At 42.4% G+C, this 18,096-nt stretch overlaps 1 protein-coding gene and 1 non-coding gene across 11 annotated transcripts in view; one reads left to right on the forward strand and one right to left on the reverse strand.

Moving 5' to 3' along the window:
• The window catches only part of LOC5501855 (microtubule-associated protein futsch), a 51,448-nt gene that overhangs the window by 12,600 nt on the left and 20,752 nt on the right, over positions 1 to 18,096 (forward strand). For 5 of the 10 annotated variants that reach the window (XM_048724555.1, XM_048724557.1, XM_048724559.1 and 2 more), the window contains 15 exons: positions 3,358 to 3,402; positions 4,295 to 4,363; positions 5,895 to 5,985; positions 6,094 to 6,173; positions 6,767 to 6,843; positions 7,130 to 7,316; positions 9,109 to 9,213; positions 9,676 to 9,726; positions 9,808 to 9,873; positions 10,143 to 10,211; positions 10,605 to 10,681; positions 11,531 to 11,628; positions 15,331 to 15,512; positions 16,324 to 16,383; positions 16,896 to 16,977. In XM_048724555.1, the coding sequence (XP_048580512.1) occupies positions 3,358 to 3,402; positions 4,295 to 4,363; positions 5,895 to 5,985; positions 6,094 to 6,173; positions 6,767 to 6,843; positions 7,130 to 7,316; positions 9,109 to 9,213; positions 9,676 to 9,726; positions 9,808 to 9,873; positions 10,143 to 10,211; positions 10,605 to 10,681; positions 11,531 to 11,628; positions 15,331 to 15,512; positions 16,324 to 16,383; positions 16,896 to 16,977 (1,339 nt within the window). Of the gene's footprint in view, positions 1 to 107; positions 314 to 3,357; positions 3,403 to 4,294; positions 4,364 to 5,894; positions 5,986 to 6,093; positions 6,174 to 6,766; positions 6,844 to 7,129; positions 7,317 to 7,421; positions 8,028 to 9,108; positions 9,214 to 9,675; positions 9,727 to 9,807; positions 9,874 to 10,142; positions 10,212 to 10,604; positions 10,682 to 11,530; positions 11,629 to 15,330; positions 15,513 to 16,323; positions 16,384 to 16,895; positions 16,978 to 18,096 lie in introns of those variants that run through there. The other 5 variants (XM_048724554.1, XM_048724563.1, XM_048724564.1 and 2 more) reach the window with 4 other exon arrangements.
• Trnac-gca lies at positions 16,488 to 16,559 on the reverse strand. Its single transcript has one exon. It is a non-coding gene; the product is annotated as a tRNA-Cys (tRNA).

An 18,096-nucleotide genomic window follows, 5' to 3' on the forward strand; every position in this document is an offset into this window, starting at 1 on the left:
ACAAAGGCCCTAATAACCGAACTACACAAAGCTAGATGTGAAATGAATTACCTCCGGTACAAACCCGTATCGACCAATCAGAGACGGATTTACTCGTGACGTCACGTGCAGGGTGACAGTCGTATCTCGCTGGAGTTTTACTCACAGAAAGTGAGGATATTTCTTGCAGTTATGAATTCGCACGAGGATGTCAAGTTTTGCATCGCGCGGATGGTCGTTTAGGAGATCTGGCTCGTTTAGTTCGTTCAGACTTCGTAAATCTCAGCTGAGTTTCGACGAATTTAACGGACCGAAAAAGCCTTCTAAACATCGCGTAAGTATTTAATCGTGGATGTTTTTCAAATGCATAAAACAATCGAGCCCACTAAATAGCGCGGAGATAATTGGAACGTAAAGATCTATGTTTTCAGTTTTCTATATTTTGTGAGATTTCATAATTCGCTGCGCAATTTTGCTGCGGATTTATTTTGACAATTCATTTAAAGAAGAAATCAATATTTGATATCAGAAGCTCTTTTCTGTTGCCGAGTCTCCACTTGTCTTAACTTATCATTTACTTTTCTAAAGCGCTTCCATTTCCCGATTATCTTTTGCTTTTAATGGAACGGAAAACATTCTGTTTCTCATTATTTCTGCAAATTCAGACAAGACAGAAGATTTCACGAGTAACTCTTTTAAAGCAATTGGGCTAGAAAACGCTTTGTACTATGAAAGCCATTTTATACGAACTAATTCTTTTCAGCTTCATTAGTAAACGAAAGAAAGCTCGAATATGCACATCACATATGGACATCTGCGCTATTCGGCTCCAACAATACCAGTGTTGTTTTTTCTAATATAATGACGATTTAAGAGAGTAGCTAAGCGATCTGTTGTAACAAGCATTGCGAACTAAATTCAGCCAAGTTATAAGGGCTACTAACTCTTCCGCATAACAACTCAAGATGGAGAGATGAGAGATGGATCATGCATCATTAAATTTTGTGTAAATCCTAGTTTCTTATGCTACCCCCGAGGGTAATAATAGCTGGAGATGAAAGCTTTTCGTGTTTCTGTATTATGCAATTATATCAAGAAAGGAAATTCCGTAGTATGTGTTTTCAAATTTCTTATTGTGATTCAAGAGTATTGAAAACTCATAAAAGTAGTAGATTTTTTTTGTTTAGGTGTTTTTTTAGCTTATTGTCCTTTCTATTTATGTTCTTTTTTTGCCTGTTCTTCTGTTTTACTTTTTGTTGCCTGCCGTATTTCCATAATTGCTTATTTCCAGTTGCCTTTTTGTTGCGCTTATCATTTTTGTTATAACCTTGTTTTTGCCTTGTTCAGATTATGCTTTTTTTATTTCTTTTCCCTTTGTTGTTTTGTCCCTCTTTTTATATCTATATTAAGGTGTATTTGTTCGCTACCTTGCGGAAGAGTTTTGCTTGTTCGCAATCTCTTTTTCTATGCCGCCCCTAGGGTCTTTAAGATAAGCACCTCTTGATTACCCCAGGCACGGTATATTTGCATCAGCATCATACAGGAAAAACAACAATCATTAACAACATATTTTGAACCTTCGAATTAGACCCTAGACGTCCGGTCGATCTAGACTTTTTTGGCTGAGCTCATACCCACGTACACGCGACTGTATGGCAGCACGTAGCTATTTGAACCTTGCACGTGGGCAGTGAATTGTTGGACTTGTCTTCATGGACAGATTGCCGTGTCCTCATAGACAGATTGGCTTGTTATCGTGAAAAGTTGGACAGTTTCACGTGAATTAATTGACTTGTTTTTTGTGGACATTATGACTCAATGTGTCAATGTGCTCGTAGACAGTTGTACTAGGCCCGTGTAAAGTCTGCCTACTTGTGTGCAATTCAGTACAGACAACGCCACAACAATGATGCCAACAAAAACATACACATCATGTTAATACCAATTAGCTATCCTCGCTTTTCTTCCCAGTCCTTTTGACCCAAAGTATCCATAATACTAAATTGCGCATTTGGTTGTTATTTCCCCGCCTTTCCTAGTGGCTCCACAGTGGCTAATTCTCAGGACGTTCCCTTTTCCTTAGTCTACCGCTACAGTAGCTTTTCTATTGGAAGTCTCCCTCGGTTTTTCTTTCTCCTGTTGTCATTAAGACTTTTCTTTTAGTATAGTTTCCCGCGTTCCACTTACTCCCCCAGCTCTGGCAAAGTTGTACCGTACGTCCAGTAGACTGTCCCCTGTCGCCCGCTACCTATCCTTTTGATCTTCCCTGTGGTACCGTACGTCCAGTAAGGCTGTCTTTTGTCGCCCGCTACCTATCCTTTTGATCTTCCCTGTGGTACCGTACGTCCAGTAGACTGTCCCCTGTCGCCCGCTACCTATCCTTTTGATCTTTCCTGTGGTACCGTACGTCCAGTAAGACTGTCTTTTGTCGCCCGCTACCTATCCTTTTGATCTTCCCTGTGGTACCATACGTCCAGTAAGAATGTCTTTTGTCGTCCGCTACCTATCCTCTAGATCTTGCCTGTAGTACCGTACGTCCAGTAAGGCTGTCTTTTGTCGCCCGCTACCTATCCTTTTGATCTTCCCTGTGGTACCGTACGTCCAGTAGACTGTCCCCTGTCGCCCGCTACCTATCCTTTTGATCTTCCCTGTGGTACCGTACGTCCAGTAAGACTGTCTTTTGTCGCCCGCTACCTATCCTTTTGATCTTCCCTGTGGTACCATACGTCCAGTAAGACTGTCTTTTGTCGCCCGCTACCTATCCTTTTGATCTTGCCTGTTAGTACCGTACGTCCAGTAAGACTGTCTTTTGTCGCCCGCTACCTATCCTTTTGATCTTCCCTGTAGTACCGTACGTCCAGTAAGACTGTCCCCTGTCGCCCGCTACCTATCCTTTTGATCTTCCCTGTAGTACCGTACGTCCAGTAAGACTGTCTTTTGTCGCCCGCTACCTATCCTCTAGATCTTCCCTGTGGTACCATACGTCCAGTAAGACTGTCTTTTGTCGCCCGCTACCTATCCTTTTGATCTTGCCTGTTAGTACCGTACGTCCAGTAAGACTGTCTTTTGTCGCCCGCTACCTATCCTCTAGTTCTTCCCTGTGGTACCATACGTCCAGTAAGACTGTCTTTTGTCGCCCGCTACCTATCCTTTTGATCTTCCCTGTGGTACCATACGTCCAGTAAGACTGTCTTTTGTCGTCCGCTACCTATCCTTTTGTCCTTTTGATCTTCCCTGTGGTACCGTACGTCCAGTAAGACTGTCCCTATCTCCCGCTACCTATCCTCTAGATCTTGCCTATGGTACCGCACGTATAACTAAGGTCGCCTCTTCTGTATTTTTCCGCTTTTCTGACCCGTTTGTCCCATGTTGACTTAGGGCAATCGGCGTAGCGACGATAGGGCCGAGGATGCCGCCATTGTGGTACTTTTATCTTATATTCTTCTCTTTTTGCCTTTAATTGCTCGTAACACGCTAATTCACACTAAGTCACTATATTTCACTTTTCACAATCCTTCATTTAGAACACCCACAGCTCCTTGTGCCATCTTGAAAGGCAACCAAGCGTTCATTTGAAAGTGAATGTTGACCGAGCATTCTCGGAGACGTGATAAAGAGGATCTCTAACTTTGCGTGGTCTGTAGTCAATTCGCTTTTGATCGAGGGCTTTGTTGTCTTTTAAGAAGGCCCATGGAACTGGAGTATTTCTAATCTAAGTTCTCACAATCTAAGTTTTTAATAAGAAAATAAAAAATAAAGAAATAAAAACATTTTTGTAATTAGATTTGATACCATGGCTGATTTTTCCGGTTGGGTCGCTCCATAACCCGGATGAACGATTGATCCACCCATATGATAACATATTACATGCCGCGTTCTATTGTTAAATCGACTTAAGAATCCAATATTACTTTCAGTTTATTAAAAATCTGTATCTCCTGGGATTGAATTCACCATAAAGACTAACAACAAAACACATGACTAAACTTCAACTTAACCAGCTTGCAACGCTTTTAAACTGCTTGACAAATTCAAAACACGACTCCGAACCGTATCGAACCGAACTAACTCATCAAACGGATGTCTTCCCTAAACAAGTTTATTTCACCCATTTTCTTTCCTGGTCCAGAATTTGCTCTCGCGTACCTTAGACTTGCTTTCGCGTTCTCGTTCAATTCGAATTTGTCACTCGATCATGTTGCTCTTATCTTATATCACAACCCACGTGACACCTCAACTTTCCTGCACACTGCATGACGTCACCATTTACTTGTAATATATGCATACTAATGATGTTCTTCGTGCTAAATTACAGATCGGCGACGGAGATAAGCTCATCAATGTTGTGCTGCTAAATGGAGAGCGTCTTAACGTCCGTGTCCTGGTAAGGACGAAAATAGTCTAGGGATAGATTTACAGGGAGATATCCTTATTGTCATGTCACGCTGTTAAGATAAGGAGATCCTCTCCTGGGTTCAGGCTGCGCTATGCCATGCACTTTGTACCATGTCACGCCCCTGGTGCTATGTAACGCTGTGTCATGCCTACCGTTGTTGCATTGTCACGCTGTCACACACTTAGCGCCATGTAACGCTGTGTCACGTCTACCCTTGTTACCTTGTCACGCTGTCACACACTTCATTAATTCTTTGTCACGCTGAGTCACACTCTTGGCGCCATGTCATGCGAGGTGAGTCACACCCTTGGCGCCATGTCACGCGAGGTGAGTCACACTCTTAGCGCCATGTCACGCTGAGTCACACCCTTGGCGCCATGTCACGCGAGGTGAGTCACACCCCTGGCGCCATGTCACACTGTGTTATACCCATGGTTACAAGTAACACTGTGTTACACTCTTAGCGCCATGTCATGCTTAGTCACACCCTTGGCGCCATGTCACGCTGAGTCACACCCTTAGCGCCATGTCACGCTGAGTCACACCCCTGGCGCAATGTCACGCTGTGTTATACCCATGGTTATATGTAGCGCTGTGTTACACTCTTAGCGCCATGTCACGCTGAGTCACACCCCTGGCGCAATGTCACGCTGTGTTATACCCATGGTCACATCTAACGCTGTGTTACACTCTTAGCGCCATGTCACGCTGAGTCACACCCCTGGCGCAATGTCACGCTGTGTTATACCCATGGTCACATGTAACGCTGTGTTACACTCTTAGCGCCATGTCACTCTGATTCACACCCTTGGCGCCATGTCATGCTGAGTAACACCCTTGGTGCCATGTCACACTGTGTTATACCCATGGTTACATGTATCGCTGTGTTAGCGACATGTAATTGTTAGTCACACCCTTGGCGCCATGTCACGCCGAGTCACACCCTTGGCGACATGTTACGAGAGGTGAGTCACACCCTTGGCGCCATGTCACGCTGTATCACACAATTGGCGCCATGTCACGCTGTATCACACACTTGGCGCCATGTCACGCTTGTGTTACACCCTTAGCCGCATGTCACGCTGTGTCACACCCTTAGCCGCATGTCACGCTGAGTCACACCCATGTCACGCTGTGTCACACCCTTGGCGCTTTTTCACGCTGTGCCACACCTTTGGCGCCATGTCACGCTTAGGCACACCCTTGGCGCCATGTCACACTGTATCACACCCTTGGCGCCACTCCACGCTGTGTCACACCCTTAGCCGCATGTCACGCTGAGTCACACCCATGTCACGCTGTGTCACGCTGTGTCACACCCTTTGCCGCATGTCACGCTGTGTCACGCCCTTGGCGCTTTGTCACGCTGTGCCACACCCTTGGCGCCATGTCACGCTGTGTCACTCCCCCGCGTCACCGTGTAATGGCTGGATAGACTTATATTGCTTATATTCACTTATATATTGCTTATATTCACTCTTATATATTGCTTATATTCACTTGGGTTGTTTTATTGTAGTCGACTGCTACAGGGCAAGATCTCTACAACACAATCTCCGATCATCTCGGTCTCTCAGAAACCATTTTCTTTGGTCTTATGATCATAAAAGGTAAGATAATCTTAAATTATTTTGAATCCTTACGCCACAAAAGTCGCCAGTAAAAGTACCGTTAAACTGTCACAATTATCGAAATGAATGTGTCTTGTTTTATTTTAGATGGTGAACATGAGTTTTTAGATCTCAACGAAAAACTTTCTAAACTCGCCAAGTATGCTCCGCACTTATGGAAAGATGACGTAAGTGAACAATGCTACTCACCTCTGCATTCCATAACCGTAGCAACAAAACATATATTTGAAATGTTTATTCGTATAGCGCAAACTAACAGCGCGATCAAATGCGCTTCACATGTGACTGACTTAGTGTGTAGTTACGGACTACTCCACGCAGTTTACATTCACGAGTGGTGGTTAGTGTGTAAGCACCGTTACTGGGATACACGGGCCAGCGTCCCACGGGCCAGCGTCCCCTGCGTTTCGTTGACGTCCCCAATACAAATGACAGGATTTACTGTCCGCTATGACTTTTTGCGTGACAAAGCCGGTACGCCCTTGCGCCCCTCCCTCTAAATGCTTGCAACAGGACCCAGGCTCTCAACTACTCTTCTCTACTACTCTAAAAAGCCCAAATAGTCGTGTTCGTGAACCAGAAGAATAAATACAATACACCAAAAACTGGAATTCGACTCTGCCAAATTTTCGTCTTTAATACGATTTCTTGAGTCTGCCCTGAAGAAGTCTTATTAAAGACGAAAATTGATCAAAATCGAATTCCAGTTTTTGGTGTACTACTCTAACTAATACTCAATATTTGTTCATTTGTTCTGTAGGTGTCCTGTAACTCTTCCTTAGTCTTTACAATTTTCTTCCGTGTCAAGTACTACGTTGAAAACATCTGTCTCCTGCAGTAAGTAGAGTTGCGTAGCACTCGCTTTGATTCGTCAATGGTCATGGATACTTGACGTGACTTGGTACTATTTGGGATATTTGGGCATTGAAAGTTGGAAGGAAATTATTTGCGCGACTAACACTAAAAGTGGCTACTAAGCAGACTGTCACGCAACCTTTCCCTCCTCACAATGGAAAGGGTAACTTTACGTGACCGACATTAATAACGGCTGCCTGGCATACTAGTAAGCTGGCTACGTGATTGACGTTCTTTGCTTATTTAGGATATCATTTTTTTTTTTCAGGCAACAGAGCACACGTCACTTGTATTATCTTCAGTTACGGAAAGATGTTCTCGAGGGAGGAATCTTCGTGCACGAGGAGACGGCGATGCTACTCGCCTCGTACGCCTTGCAGGCGGAGGTGGGAGATTACAACCAGTCCGTCCACGGAAATGATTACTTCGTCCCAGAACACTATCTTCCACAACGGGTGAGTTTATGAACACGCGCAGAACGCTATTTTCTACAACGGGTGAGTTTATACACGCGCAGAACGCAATTTTCCACAACGGGTAAGTTTATACACACACACAGATTGCTATTTTCCACAACGGGTGTGTTTATACACACGCGCAGAACGCTATTTTCCACAACGTGTAAGTTTATACACATGAGAAGGAGTACTTTGTCCCACGACACTACCTTTCACACCGAATAGGTTTATACACATGTAGACGACTTTTTCCAACCTGAACACTTTCTTTTACAACGAGCACACGACAATGAGTAATTAGAAAACTATAATGTACAATGAAGTTTTTTTTATACATGGCAATAACTATTTTGTCCCAGAACAGTATTTGCAAAGATGATACATTTATACGCATACACAAGTACGTCCGGGAACAATATCTTCCACGACATTTAAGGCAATGATTACTTAGTCTTAGAACAACATTCTCCACAACTTGTGCGTTTATTGTATTTTTTTTTTCGCTTATTGGTTATTGGCATTGTCCGCATTTAGTGTGATGGGGCATCATCATCATTAGCATCATATTATTATCATCATGGTGTGGTATAATTTCAATAATCTGGAAGCTGTAACTTGTATTTGTTGTATTGTTAGACGTTAACTGTTGTCGGTATGCGCTTGATGTCTACCCCTGAGGCTGCCAAAGAGTCCGACATGGGTTCCGTTGTTAGTGTCGCGACTCTTATACTAACCACACCTAGCTTGCAACTCATGCACTTATATATTAACCATTTTACTAGCAATACTGATACGCTTTACCCTCTTATACTGACCACACCTCACTAGCAATACTCAGGCACCCCGCACTATTATACTAACCAATTTACTAGCAATACTGATACGCTTTACCCTCTTATACTGACCACACCGCACTAGCAATACTCAGGCACCCCGCATTATTATACTAACCAATTTACTAGCAATACTGATACGCTTTACCCTCTTATACTGACCACACCGCACTAGCAATACTCAGGCACCCCGCACTATTATACTAACCAATTTACTAGCAATACTGATACGCTTTATCCTCTTATACTGACCACACCGCACTAGCAATACTCAGGCACCCCGCATTATTATACTAACCAATTTACTAGCAATACTGATACGCTTTACCCTCTTATACTGACCACACCGCACTAGCAATACTCAGGCAACCCGCACTATTATACTAACCAATTTACTAGCAGTACGTATGTGCTTTGCACTATTATACTAACCAATTTACTAGCAGTACGTAAGTGCCTTGCACTATTATACTAACCAATTTACTAGCAGTACGTATGTGTCTTGCACTATTATACTAACCAATTTACTAGCAATACTTATACGCTGTTGCACTCTCAACGCCAAACCCGACTTTCCGGTCTGTAAAACCAATCCAATTAGTGCGATACAAGCTGCTATTGTGGCAACCAAGTCATCGTTTTAAGAAGGTTTGCCAATTATCAAGCGAGAATCATTCACGAACTTGATCATTTACGAACTTGATAACAAGGAAGATTCAATAGTGCTCTGATGTGCACTCAAGCATTGAATGAAATAGTACGTTTCTCGCATACTCATTGATTTTGATTGCTTGACTTCGCAAAATTGTCAAGGTTGCCACGGTAGCGCAATGTAAAATACTAAAATTCCACTTGAAAATTTATTTGAAACCCACGAGACAACACGAATTACAGCACAGGGATATTTAAGTTTTTAGATCTTTATAAAGAAATTTATAATTGCAATATTTCAACAGGCCATCGCCAAACTGACAGCTTCGTACATTCGCAACACACTTCCTCAGCTCCACAAGGCCCACACGGGGATCAGTGACGCGCAAGCTGAGATTGAGTATCTCAAGGTACTTGTTACTCAAACCATTAAAGGGATCTGCTCAGCCTACCCGAGATGCATTGCCTTGTACTCAGTATTTTTGACGCAAGCGTGAAGTGAAACAAAGCAGTGCATTCTGGGAAGGCCATTTTAGCACCGTACACTCTCTGGGACCCTGACCGTCACTATGACGTCACTATTATCCGAAGGGAGGACGTGAAAAAGGGGGGGGGGAATAAGAAAGAAGAGAGCGAGGACAGTTTTCAAATTTCTTTTTACCTTCTTCCATTAAAAAATATATTCAACTACAAAACTCTAGAATTACAATTCAAAACTCAAGTCTGTTTGCTTGGGTTTGCTGACGGGCATGGAGTTGTTGTCTGGGAGTGAAGAATTATCAACATTATTTACAAATTCAACTTTTGTTTGATTGATCCTAAATTATCCTCTGTTTGGACAGTTTCTGAATAAACACTTTTATTTTCTCTAGGAGGCGCAAAAGTTACAAGAATATGGAATCATCTTCAACAAAGTATCTAAGGTAAATTTAACTCCGAGCCGTAAAATACGAGTTAAAGAATGCCTTTAACATTTCTCATGAATGTGTTGTATTTTCTTTCAGTTCAAGAAAGACAAACGCGGGAGCTACAGTCTGGGGATCAGTGTTCGCGGGCTCATAGTTTACGAGGTAGGGGGACGTCTCCATTGGCAATACACCATCAGGTCACGTTCAGTCATTCAAAACTAACCTTTTTGTTCGCGTTTTAATGGGCAAGCTCACCCTACCCAGAATGCACTGTATAATTCCATTATTAGGAATTGTAATTAGTAAAGCATCCTGAATGATTCACATTTTGAAACATTGTCTGAAATTGACAAGTCTTCTCACCAGTTTCGCCAGCGCCGAATATGGCCGCCAAAGCAAGGCATCATGGGTAAAACTGTATTATTTTCTAGGAAAGAGGGATTGTCAAGAGTCCCGTGTTTCGTCATCCATGGCAGAATATCAAGCGAATGGCATTTCACGTGAGTAGATTCCTAGCCTGAGACAGACACAAACCCTCGGTCTTCCTCATGCTACGCTCTGGGGCCCCAAAGTTATGTGCGTTTCTTGCTAGACGACCCAGAGTTCTGTGCGGTCATGCTAGAAGACCCAGAGTTCTATGCGGTCATGCTAGAAGACCCAGAGTTCTGTGCGGTCATGTTAGAAGACCCAGAGTTCTGTGCGGTCGACCGTATGCTAAAGTGTTTTTCACTATTTGACGAAGGCCGAGCGATATTTTTTCTTTTCAAAAATGTGTTTTACTGACATGTTACTTGTTCAATAGTTACATGACAGCTGTTGTAATCCACAAAGAGGTTGAATAACATCTTCGCTCTCGATCTGTAACAGACCTTTATGTTCTTTGAATATTACAGAGACGGCGGTTCTTCATCGAAGCACATGGGCCACCGGAAACGTCCAAAATCGTCCTTTACACCATAAGTTACAAAAAGTAAGTTAACGGGGTGCATTGCAAGAGTTTGTCCCGACCACGTGATGTAAACATTCTCGTCACGTATTCGTGTTACCTCAACAACGAGGCAAAGGATCACAGCCTTTTTTTCTATTCAAAACGCCTCAAGTAGTATTTACATTCGGTAGTATTCACAACGTTTTGTCATATTATGTCGTCACTAAATTCGGAAATGATGTGTTTTTACTGGTTCCGAATTTAACATGATCTTTGTTTATAGTGAGTGTCGAGTAAGTGTGAAAACACATTTGTTTTAATATACGTTTTGGCTTTTGGTGATGTATACACTTACGACCATCGTTTAGGCTGTATGAATCGTTACATAATAGTCACGTCTTTTCCTTTTCACCTAACTCGGCATTCGCTTACATTTTTACTCATTCGATTATCTCTCGAGTACCGTTAGTCTCATATTTTGTAGCCGGTTACCGAAGTGTTTTACATACTTACCAAAAAAACAACGCTCAATCAACTGAACACAAGTTGATTTTTTTTTGTTTCATAAGTTGATGTCTTTTTTGTTTCATAAAGAAGGATATATAAGTAAAGACATTTGTAAGATTTAAACATATTTATTTTAAATTGTGTTTAGGCAGCAATAACTCGAAATGTTAACTGTTCATCGAACAGTCTGTGTCTAAGTATGTTATTGAATACCATTCTTTTTTTTTTTTGCCTTTTGACAATTTTCTCTACCTCCAAGATGTTTTGATGCTTTTATTTTGTGCTGAAAAAATAGCGACTGATTTTTTTGTAGCGCAGTTTTACTTTTCTTTTGTTTTTAAATTATTCTCATTTGTTTTTTTTTTTTTTCATTTTAACCCACAGGTCTCGTTACCTTCTCAAGATGTGCACGTCATTCTACAAATTCCAGATGATGATGGGCATAAAGCTTTCGAGTCTGAGGGAGTTCCCCAAGGATGGATGTGAGTTTCTTTTTCCCCGCCACTAGGCGAGCAGGGCGAATGATAGACAAGCGGGGGGGAATATTAGGCGAGCAGGGGCGAATGATAGACAAGCGGGGGGAATATTAGGCGAGCAGGGGCGCAGGGGCGAATGATAGACGAGCGGGGCGAATGATAGGCGAGCAGGGCGAATGATAGACAAGCGGGGCGAATGGTAGGCGAGCAGGGGCAAATGATAGACAAGCGGGGCGAATGGTAGGCGAGCAGGGGCCAATGGTAGGCGATCAGGTGCGAATGGTAGGCGAGTAGGGGCGAATAATAGACAAGCGGGGCGAATGGTAGGCGAGCAGGGGCAAATGATAGACAAGCGGGGCGAATGGTAGGCGAGCAGGGGCCAATGGTAGGCGATCAGGTGCGAATGGTAGGCGAGTAGGGGCGAATAATAGACAAGCGGGGCGAATGGTTTGCGAGCAGGGGCGAATAAAAGACGAGTGGGGCGAATGATAGGCGAGCAGGGGCGAATGATAGGCGAGTAGGGCGAATGATAGACGAGCGGGAGCGAATGGTAGATGAGTAGGGGCGAATAATAGACAAGCGGGGCGAATGGTAGGCGAGCAGGGGCGAATGATAGACAAGCTGGGCGAATGGTAGGCGAGCAGGGGCCAATGGTAGGCGATCAGGTGCGAATGGTAGGCAAGTAGGGGCCAATGGTAGGCGATCAGGTGCGAATGGTAGGCGTGCGGAGCGAATGGTAGTCGATCAGGTGCTAATGGTAGGCGAGAGGGGGCGAATGGTAGACGAGTAAGGGCGAATGGTAGGCGAGAGGGGGCGAATGGTAGGCGAGTAGGGGCGAATGGTAGGCGATCAGGTGCGAATGGTAGGCGATCAGGTGCGAATGGTAGACGAGCGGGGCGAATGGTAGGCGAGCAGGGGCGAATAATAGACGAGCGGGGCGAATGGTAGGCGAGCAGGTGCGAATGGTAGGCGAGTAGAAGCCAATGGTAGGCGATCAGGTGCGAATGGTAGGCGAGCGGGGGCTAATGGTAGACGAGCAGGGGGCGATTGCTAGGCGAGTAGGGGCGAATGGTAGGCTATCAGGTGCGAATGGTAGGCGAGAGGGGGCGGATGGTAGGCGAGTAGGGGCGAATGGTAGGCGATCAGGTGCTAATGGTGGGCGAGTAGGGGCCAATGGTAGGCGATCAGGTGCGAATGGTAGGCGAGTAGGGGCGAATGGTAGGCGATCAGGTGCGAATGGTAGACGAGCGGGGCGAATGGTAGGCGATCAGGTGCGAATGGTAGGCGTGCATGTGCGAATGGTAGGCGAGCGGGGGCGAATGGTAGACGAGCGGGGCGAATGGTAGACGAGCGGAGCGAATGGTAGGCGAGTAGGGGCCAATGGTAGGCGATCATGTACAAATGATAGACGAGTAGGGGCCAATGGTAGGCGATCAGGTGCGAATGGTAGGCGATCAGGTGCGAATGGTAGGCGAGTAGGGGCCAATGGTAGGCGATCAGGTGCGAATGGTAGGCGTGCGGGGGCGAATGGTAGGCGTGCGGGGGCGAATGGTAGACGAGCGGGGCGAATTATAGGGCTTTTGATGCTTGGCTTTCAAAAGTTTCCTCGCTTCGGCAAGTTCGATACCGGTTCTTTTCATACACATCTTCTCACTCTATTATTTACTTAAATAGAATACGCTTACATTTTACTCCATAAAGCAATAGTTTCTATATTCTTGACTTTTAATACTGTCTCTCTTGACAATACTATGCTCGCTCCGATAATAGTCCATGACTCCAAAGTGCACAAACACAAAGTTGCCAGCCCATTGCATGTCCGTGGGTCTATGATCTAATAATTTTGTTCGCTGCGGCAATTGCGATTCCTCGCGAGTAATAATTCCCCATCATGAACTTAAACCTCAAACAACCCAGCAGTTTATCCTCAGTAGGTCTTACAGTGCTTTGAATTCCTAAAGAGAATCAAGATAAAGTAATGGGTGAAACATTTGGCTATCCTTGCCAGCCCCGAGGCAGTTGTTTCATTATGTACAATAATCACAAAATCATCCATGCCCACAATTGCCGTTTATCGGAGTAGGAACACACCAAGAGATGCGACGAGAATTGGAACACAATGTATGTGAATCGGACAAAGTTCTCCAAAAAATGCAGCAATGCTAGGTGTAAGTAAGACTTCCTTCCCTGTTTTCATGAGTGCGGCCTGCGAACAAGGAACAATGACTTTTATCATATGGTTTCTTTCTGCTCGAGAAAGCAATTTGTAGCATAAACCTACTAACTGAATGAAACCAAAATAATAACTCCTTTATTTATTTGGTAAGAAAGAAATGTTTTTATTTAAATTTTTGCTTAGAGAAATTTTTGGGTTTCTTTATTTTTTTTTATTTTTTTTTTGTTTCAAATCACTTCAACTGCTGTTCTAAATGTTACAGTGTCAAATTGGGTAAAAGAACAAAGTTGGACATTTTGTTTTCCAGACGATGCTCGAGTCACAGACCAATTCTAACAAAACGTCAGCAAAACAATCTATCGATGATTTATGCTATTTTAAAAAGGGATTTCCTCATCATTTCCTTAAACACTTAAGCTCGATAAGCCTTCTCACACTCTAAAATCGGTATTTTGAACAACAAACGGTTGAGAAAATTCCAGAAGTTGTGAATATATATTTCAGTTTGGTTGTTTTTCGTTTTGGATGTTATTAAATATTGATCATTATTATGCCTAATCGTTTTTGGTTTTGACGCTGGGTCACGGCCCGAGTCATTAACATATTACGATATAACGCACTGTCTCGCTAATCGCCCTCGAGCTTATTGCTCTGGTCATTTTGTAAGCGTTCTATTACAAGGTACGTCTGACCCGTATTCGTACTTTATTATCATAAAGTCATAAATAGCATGTACTACTAAGTGCGGCTAATTTGCACGCGTTTGAAGGTGACATATCCGTTCAACTGATAATTGGCACTGCTGTGTTTCTAAGCAGGGCAAGATAAACTCTTTTCCTTAGACACGCTAACATTTCTACATTTCTGAAATGCAGATTTCGTTACGCCACTGGGGAAGTCCCTAACTCTGATAGAAAAAATTTTTTGATGGTTTTAGATATTTTCCTGTATCTATTTTCCTTTGCGACCTAGGTATCTTGCTGAGTTCGGTTTCCCTTTCATACAAGAATGCCAAATTGTCTACTGCACATGCGCCAGAGTTTACGAAGAAAAAGCTCCCCTATTTTTGGTTTTATATAATCATCCTTTGTCCACGTTTACCAACAATCAGTCGCCGAAGGAAGCATGACATTTGTTTTATAAATGATGACTAGGTAAACTAATTTCATAGCAAAGTCTTTCATTTTGCATTCGTTTTCTCGAGTTCTAGATTTGTGCTAAGAAATCACGTGACATTTGAGGTGGCTCTGCGGCAGAATAACAACAACAAAAAGCAACTTTTTAGCGCTTGCGAATCAGCCAGAAATTTTTTATATAAAAAGGGGTTTATTTTCATTGAATTATTTTTTTGTCGCTTTCTGGCATAACGGGCGCAGCCATTTCTGTGTTTATTTTCGCGTGAGTTTACGCAAAAAGTAAATTACGTAATTTCTAAGTGAAAATGTTTTTTTGACAACAAGTGTACAAGTGAATAAGCATATGCGCGCAACATGGATGAAGTTATACTTATTTCCTTATACCTTTTTTCCCAGCCGTCAAGATGAATGGAGTTGTCCGGACGGACATGTCCGATTCCCCCGGCCGGGGTTCTCCGGTATCGGACGTTGGCAAGGCGCCTAGCGTGGACCACTCGGTCATCCAGCCGTCTGGTGTTGGTCCCGCGATTCACTTGAACGGGTCAGCGACGCCTGTCCAGGAAAACCAACCGGTTCAGGTATTAATTCCGGATTTGTACAGCTGGTATGATCTATATTATTTTGTAAACCAACCGGTTCAGGTATTAACTCAGGATTTGTACAGCTGGTATGATCTATCTTTATTATTTTGTAAACCAACCGGTTCAGGTATTAATTCAGGATTTGTACCGCTGGTATGATCTATCTTTATTATTATGTAAACCAACCAATTCAGGTATTAATTCCGGATTTGTACAGCTGGTATGATCTATCTTTATTATTTTGTAAACCAACCGGTTCAGGTATTAATTCAGGATTTGTACCGCTGGTATGATCTATCTTTATTATTTTGTAAACCAACCGGTTCAGGTATTAACTCAGGATTTGTACCGCTGGTATGATCTATGTTTATTATTTTGTAAATCAACCAATTCAGGTATTAACTCAGGATTTGTACCGCTGGTATGATCTATCTTTATTATTTTGTAAACCAACCGGTTCAGGTATTAACTCAGGATTTGTACCGCTGGTATGATATATCTTTATTATTTTGTAAACCAACCAATTCAGGTATTAACTCAGGATTTGTACCGCTGGTATGATCTATCTTTATTATTTTGTAAACCAACCGGTTCAGGTATTAACTCAGGATTTGTACCGCTGGTATGATTTATCTTTATTATTTTGTAAACCAACCAATTCAGGTATTAACTCAGTATTTGTACCGCTGGTATGATCTATCTTTATTATTTTGTAATTCAACCGGTTCAGGTATTAACTCAGGATTTGTGTACAGTTGGTGTGATTTGAACTATAGTCAATTGAATAATGTGATATTTGGTACCTCAGGTCAGCATTTATCCTGTGCAATTACAGAAGATCAACGGCAGCTTGGGACTAAATATCATTGTAAGTGAGAAATGTTTGATACATTGTGCTGTTTTGTATAGTCAGAAGACAACTTAAAGTTACTAAACTTTACTTAAGAAAAGGGACTTCGAGAAAAAAAAAAGAGGGGGCAACCGGGTTTGAACCGGTGACCTCTCGATCTGCAGTCGAATGCTCTACCACTGAGCTATACCCCCAAACAATAGAATGCGGATACCCAATAACTTATTTCAATGAGGTATGCAAATTATCGAAGCGTGTATCACTCGAAAATAACAATTCCTCTCTTGATAGTTGCCTTTTCTTTAGAATTTAATTTGCTTTGATTATGAAGGCCTTAATTTTTAATTAATGTATATTAGAGATCTCGATTTCGCTTTGAAATCTGTCATATTTGAATTGATATCGGATTTAAGACAAGGGTTTAATTCCTCCGGAAGTAAAAATCTGCCCGTACTAATTCAACCCGATATAAATGGCCTTAAATGCTGGTTGCTCTAACTAGAATAAATTGACGTTTCCGTATTTTGCAGGGTGGCATAGAACTTGGCGGAATATACGTCAAGACGATGGCACATGATGGATCGGCAGCCCTGAGTGGAAAAATAAATATTGGTACGGCGATAATGATTTCTAACCCTGTCTTCAAATCATAATCATATTAGCGGTGTAGCAGATCGAACAAAATCGTATTTTGATTTAAGCGAAAAATAATCTTAGAAAAATAATAGAGGTTCAGTGATGATGATATAGTTATTTATAGTCACGGCTAGTGAATCGAAAAATACGCAGTGGCTGAATGAGGCGTAGCCGCTCAAGGTCTTGCGTGAGCTAAATGAGCGGAGCGTTTAATTTTTTTGAATAACGCGAGAATATGTAACCTTGACGAACAAATGACCTTCTATCTTTATTTAGATAGAGGAAACGTTTATCGATGTACTGAGGTCTTTTAAATATATAAAAAAAATCCCCTTGCCTGTGTACAATGGGACAGCGCTACTTTCGGTGGCACATCAAATGTGTTATGTATATTCGAGTAAGCCGGTGACACAAATTTTAATATTATAGTCCAAAAGTTGTTCCACTTCTTATGAAAACAAAAAGGCAAATTACAAATTCTAGTGTGCCTTTTTATTTACCCTCTTCGTTCTCTGTACACAACTAAAACCTCAGCATTTCCGTAGAAACAAGTTTCGCGCGAGGCCCGCTCTCACGCTAAAGGTCTTGAAAATGCTAAGGTCTTGAAAATGACCCGTAGTTTGTTATTTTCTTTAATAAAAAAAACACCTTATAAATAAAAGTAAATAAGCAAAATTCTTTCCTTGTTATTCCGACGTTTTCTGTTTTGTGTACAGTCAAGAGAGCAAGTCTCGCATGGCGTGTCCTCAAACTCCCGCTCAAGGTCTAGAAAATACTAAATGAGCGGTAGTTCATTTTTATTGTTATTTTTATTCTGTACTGTTTTATTTATATTATATAGCTTCCAAATGTGTAGTTTGCAAGACCTTGAGCGGAAGGCCGGGGCCCAGGCGATGCGTGACTTCGTAGTGTGACAAAAATGTACGATAGACTTTACAGAGAACAGAAAGGGTCGGAATAATAAAACAAAATTAAAAAAAATAATAATCGGTTTTTGTATTTTTAACAAGGATAGTATTGTGTTTATTTGCTAGTATATTTACCGCTCATTTAGTATTTTCAAGACCTTGAGCGGGAGTTCGAGGGCACGCGATG

This window comes from Nematostella vectensis, chromosome 3 (assembly GCF_932526225.1).
Source record: "Nematostella vectensis chromosome 3, jaNemVect1.1, whole genome shotgun sequence".
Classification (NCBI taxonomy): domain Eukaryota; kingdom Metazoa; phylum Cnidaria; class Anthozoa; order Actiniaria; family Edwardsiidae; genus Nematostella; species Nematostella vectensis.